This window comes from Lactuca sativa, chromosome 6 (assembly GCF_002870075.4).
Source record: "Lactuca sativa cultivar Salinas chromosome 6, Lsat_Salinas_v11, whole genome shotgun sequence".
Lineage (NCBI taxonomy): Eukaryota > Viridiplantae > Streptophyta > Magnoliopsida > Asterales > Asteraceae > Lactuca > Lactuca sativa.
This window is the reverse complement of record NC_056628.2, coordinates 58,504,177-58,509,679: the sequence shown is the minus strand read 5'-3', so window position 1 is coordinate 58,509,679 and position 5,503 is coordinate 58,504,177. Positions and strand designations below refer to the sequence as shown.

The 5,503-nt window shown below is 37.8% G+C and overlaps 1 protein-coding gene across 1 annotated transcript; it reads left to right on the top strand.

Moving 5' to 3' along the window:
* Nucleotides 1-4,171: 4,171 nt before the first annotated feature.
* Nucleotides 4,172-5,077, top strand: LOC111896619 (uncharacterized). The gene has a single exon (XM_023892596.1). It carries the CDS (start codon nucleotides 4,172-4,174, stop codon nucleotides 5,075-5,077), a length of 906 nt encoding a protein of 301 aa, XP_023748364.1.
* The last annotated feature ends 426 nt before the right edge of the window (nucleotides 5,078-5,503 follow it).

The window sequence follows — 5,503 nt, the reverse complement described above, 5'->3', positions numbered from 1 at the left end:
AAGGGTTGTTTTGATTTTAAAACTACAACTGGAGGGACTGATTTGTAATACTTATCAAAGGAGGGGCTAATTTGTCATATTAACACCACAATGGTTTCTTTTTTTTGGTCGATCAGTAAAGGCGAGGGGCTTGTTTTGCCAAAATCACCAAAGGTACAAAAGAAAGGGGTGTCTTCATCTAATCGGGGAAAAAGGAACGGCGGAAGCAACCAAGGTAGTCGTTTGGTGGTGGACCAAAGGTACAAAAGAAAAGGGTGTCTTCATCCGTTAATACACCTTTCACGTGAAGCTAAGTAGGTGCAATGGGGTGGATGGGTAGTGGTTGAAGCAAGAAGCACCACCGTTGCTTTGGCTAGCCAAGGAACGAAGACACAAGCAACAAGTGGTTGCTGTCACCGACAACAGTGGTGAGAGGGGCTTCTCCGGTAGCTCCTCGTCGTTTCTTCTTCTAAGGTCCACCATAAAATGAGAGGGAAGGGTTTTGTTCAGCTAATGTTGTTCGGAAATCGTACCTGGGATGTTTGGTGGTGTTTCTCGACGCCAGAAGAGGGAGAAGGAGGGTCATTTTCCCTTTCTCCGATGGCCAAGATATCACACACCTCTGGTAGGAGGTGATTGTTGAATTAGTGTCTAAGTCCATAACTATTTTGGTATGTACTTGACCCGATGGTGCATAGTCCTTTTGGGTTGCCTTCACCAAAGCAACTTGATAGGATGAATTATGGAGAGAAAGGATTAAATATGATTTATTAATATATTATGGGAATAATATATTAAAGGAGAAATCATATTGCTTAATTAATATTAGTCAAGAATTAATTGGTAATTAGTTTTGTGACTAAAAGAGATTAATTAAACTTAAGGGACTGGAATTGTAATTATAAGATAATTGCAATTTGGGCTATGGATTGCCATATATTAAGGAGTGGACGAAATTCTATGGGGAAACCCATTAGAAATCGTCCAAGCCCTTAAGGAAAGGAATCCATGGGTTGCTTAGGGCTTAAGCATCCAATTTAGGGTTTCCTTGTTAGATAACCCTAATAGCCTCACTATATATATGACCCTTATGACCCAAAAACGTGGGGAAGCTTTATTCTAGGGTTAGAACACGTTTTGGGCATCCTCCATCCTTTCTCCTCTTCATCCTCTTGCTCTTGGTGTTTGTGAACCATTAGAGGAGTGACATTTGTGACTCTAAGCTTTCTAAAGTCAATACAAGGAGATTTGGGATTGTTATTGCTACATAACAATCAAGGTAACATCTTAAACCCATTCTTATGTTAATATGATTACTTGTATGCTAGAACTAGGGTTTATAGTCTTGGATAACTTGCATGTACAATAGAGAAACCTAGATCCAAGCATTAGGGTTTGTATGAGCACATAGGATGTTCTTATGACCATAACCCATCAGTGATTACCGAGAACCCCAAAAAAGAGAATTAGAAGGAGGTATTGAATATTGAGAGGGTGAATGGAGTGAATTATTGTAGAATGAAGATTGTAGCTTCCATTTGAAGCTAAGGTTGTATAATTGATGTCTTTGTTGACTTTTGAAGGATATTTTGGGTAATAGTCAAATGTTATGTATTTTTATGTTGCAACACTGCCATTCCAAAGATCTTCCTTCTCCAACAAAAACACTAAAATGATACCAAAATGTTACTCCAAGGCTTTAAAACATTCACAAACACTTATGGTTTCGAAATGAGGGCTATAAGGGACAGAGGCTGGAGTTAAGAAATGTTTTGAGACTATAATGGCCATTAAATAAGATGCAAACCCTAAAAATTAGGGTTTGTCCTCTACGTGCGAATGCCTAGCGTCTACAAACTTACGCCTATCGTTCCAACGCCTACCATTCAATTCCTAACGTTCGGCGTTTGGGACCAAAATGCAAAATTAACACAAAGCTAGGCCAACAATGCAAATACCTGGAAACTAACGTTACAAATTTCCCCACTTGAATCAGACTTCATCCTCGAAGTCCGTTTTTGCAAATATCTCTGGGTAATGCTCCTCATCTCGTCCTCAGGCTCCCATGTCCATTCAGACCCTTTTCGGTGCTGCCACTGCACCTTCACCAACTCCACAACCTTGTTCCTAAAGGTTTTTGTCTTCTTTGTCGAGGATGGAAATCGGTCTCTCAATATAATTCATAACCCACTAGAACATGGGTGTTACAGATCAAGTGACTATCTTTCTTCAACCTTTTCCCCCTCCCTTCCTCTTATAACTAAAATGTGGCAGTGGGTTGAATTTAGGGTTTATTGTTATTGTTTTAAGCTATAAGTTGTGTCCAATTAGGGTTTTAGGATCCATAATTATATATTGGTGTGGATGCAAGTTTAGAATTGAAGTGAAACATTGATGGGAAGATGCATTAGTGGAAAAAATGATGGATCTTTACATGATTTCAACATCGTTACAGGTTTAAAATTGAACCAAAGACATGAGTAGGAATCACCTCTTTGTTTAACCCTGTTGATGTTTCTTGGGTTGTGGCTTAAGCGTTTTTTAGACCTAAATAGGTTTGGAATTGGAACCACTCACTTTCGATAATTAGTTTGTAGTACCGAAGGGTATGAGCAGGATGGGTTTGCCGATGACCCTGGTTTAGCTTGTAACCATGACGATCGGAGGGTTACGTTATTGGATGATGTTCAACAATGTGGTGGGTGGTGGAGGATTTCTAGTGGCTACGATATGTGGTGGTAGACGATGAAAGAGAAATAAGTAATGGAGGATGGCTCATTATTTAAGGGAAAAGGAGGGAATAAGGTTAGATAAGAGAGAGAGAGAGAGAGAGAGATAAGTAATGGAGGATGAAAGAGAAATAAGTAATGGAGGATGGCTCATTATTTAAGGGAAAAGGAGGGAATAAGGTTAGATAAGAGAGAGAGAGAGAGAGGGAGGGAGAGAGAGAAAGAGAGAGAGAGAGAGAGAGAGAGAGAAAGGTGGTGAGCCTAAGAAAAATTTAAGTAGTAGAGGTGGCACAGGATAATACGAGAAATTTAAGTGGTGACACGATAGTAAAAAAATCGAAATTTTTTAAACTGCATACGAAAATATTAGGCAGTCATTACATTTAGACCTGACAAACGTGTCGTGTCGTGTCAAGACATTAAACGGGTTGAAAGAGTTTGACCCTAACCCGACCCGTTTAATTATCGTGTTGTGTCGTGTCAACCCGTTTATATTCGTGTTGGGTTTCGAGTTAAGGTTTAGACCTTGTTAATATGTTGTGTCATGTCGGGTTAAAATATTTTAGATGTTGGAAAATAGAAGTTGTGGAGGCAAAAAGAAAAAAGTGAAACACTGGAGTTATGAAATGGAATGACAAAATTTATAGTAAGTTTAGAAGGAAAAATAAAAAAAGTTAAAGTTGGGGAGAAAAGAGATAGATGGTAGGGATGACTAAAATTAAGTTTCTTTGAAATTTTAAATATTACTTCTAATTATTGAGTTTGGCCGACTATAAATCTATAACATATAATATATTTATAAAAATATGAAATTTGTAATAAATAATATATAATTAAACGGGTCATATTCGAGACATCTTCGAGTTGAAAATCTTGACCCTAATGCTACCCGTTTAATTATCGTATCGTGTCGTGTCAATCCATTTATATAAACGTGTTGAAATCTCTGACCTTAATCCGTTAATTTCGTATCGGGTTCTTGTGTCGTTTCATGTTTTGTCAAGTCTAACCAAAACAAAACCCTCCCCTCCCTCCCTGGTGGGCCCAGCTGATTTTTACTTTTTGAATATAATTATGTAGGTATTAAAAACAATTATATAAAAATAAAAATAAAGAAGTTCAAACCAGCCCTCAACGATAGGGACCAAAACCAAGAATCTGAAAATTGTAGGGACTATTTACATAATTATGTCCGATTAAAATAATATATAATGAAATTTATTTTTATAAAGTTGATTATATCCCGAAGTTTTCCAAATATATACACTGCTATTCTGCCATTCGTATTTCTTATTAGATGCAACAAAATTTAACTTATGAGGATATGACACAAAATCATATTCATTACACACCTAAACACAAGGTTCTACGCATTAATTTCACAGTTCACACACAGAGATATCTCTCATCGTAGTCTGCAAATCTCATCGGAGTTTCCTCACCGGAAAAAAGTAGCAGAAAAAATGATGGGTTTGATTAATTGTTACAGTGAGTTTTCAGTTCAAGTTTCTGAATCTTCATCATGTTCAAGTTACAAGAATGTTTCCTCCTGTGTTTCTCCGAATTTACCCCCCTCGATCCTAACCGCCGCTACGAATCTATACAAAACCACCCTCTCAACTGGCAATCACCACCTGATCACCGTCACATGGTGTCGGAACGCCACGACCCAAGGCCTCCAGATAAGCTCCGGTGACGATCCCACCATGGCTTTCCGTCTAAACACAAATTCAAGATTATTTCGGAAGAAAAAGGGCAGCAAAGCGTTCGAAATCAACAACTCCAAGTTCGAGGTTTTCTACGATCTTTCTTCGGCGCAATACCATGCCGGAGCAGAACCAGTTGAAGGGTACTACGTTTTGGTGATGGTTGATTCCGAGCTGGCGTTATTCGTCGGAGATATGGCGGAGGAAGCCGTCGTGAAGAAAGTCAAAACCAGCAAACAAACGGCGAAATTCTCCCTACTTTCCCGCCGGGAACATTTTTATGGCAACACCCTTTACGCTACAAAAGCTCAGTTTTCCGATGCCGGAACTTGCCATGATATCATGATCCAGTGCACCGGAGACGACGACGGTGTAAAGTACCCATCTTTATCGGTTTCTATCGATAAACGGGTCGTGATTCGGGTCAAGAGGCTCCAATGGAATTTCAGAGGGAACCAAACCATATTCGTTGACGGGTTGTCAGTGGATCTAATGTGGGATGTTCATGATTGGTTCTTCAATACCGGGTCTAGATCCGGATCCGGTTCGGGTCAGGCAGTTTTTTTGTTCAGAACACGAAATGGGTTGGATAGCCGGTTATGGTTGGAAGATAAAGTGAAGAAGAAAGAGTTTTCTTTATTAATATACGCGACGAAGAGTTAAGTTAATAAAACCTAAATTTACATTTTTTTTTATTTTATTCTCTTTGAAATGATTTTTCTCATTTCTTTTTTGTATATTTAGACGACTTTTTCTTTTAAATATTTACTAATTCAGAAAAAAGAAACATGCCAACTTTGGATGAAAACCAAAACTATATTTTGTAGTTTTATTTGTTGATGATTTGTTATATGAGATCAAAATATTTGTATGTTATGTTTGTTTAAAATAGAGATCTAGCAGAAAAATAATATTGATTTATTATGTTCGTGACACAATATGAATTTTTTTTTTATTAATGTTGTGTTCCTATTAGTTATTCATATTTTTTGACCAAAAGCATGCGACTTGGATCACGATCCCAAGAAGTAATAAATGCTAAAGCGTAGTTTTTTTTTTTTGATTTTCAAAGTTATGTTTTTGGTAAAA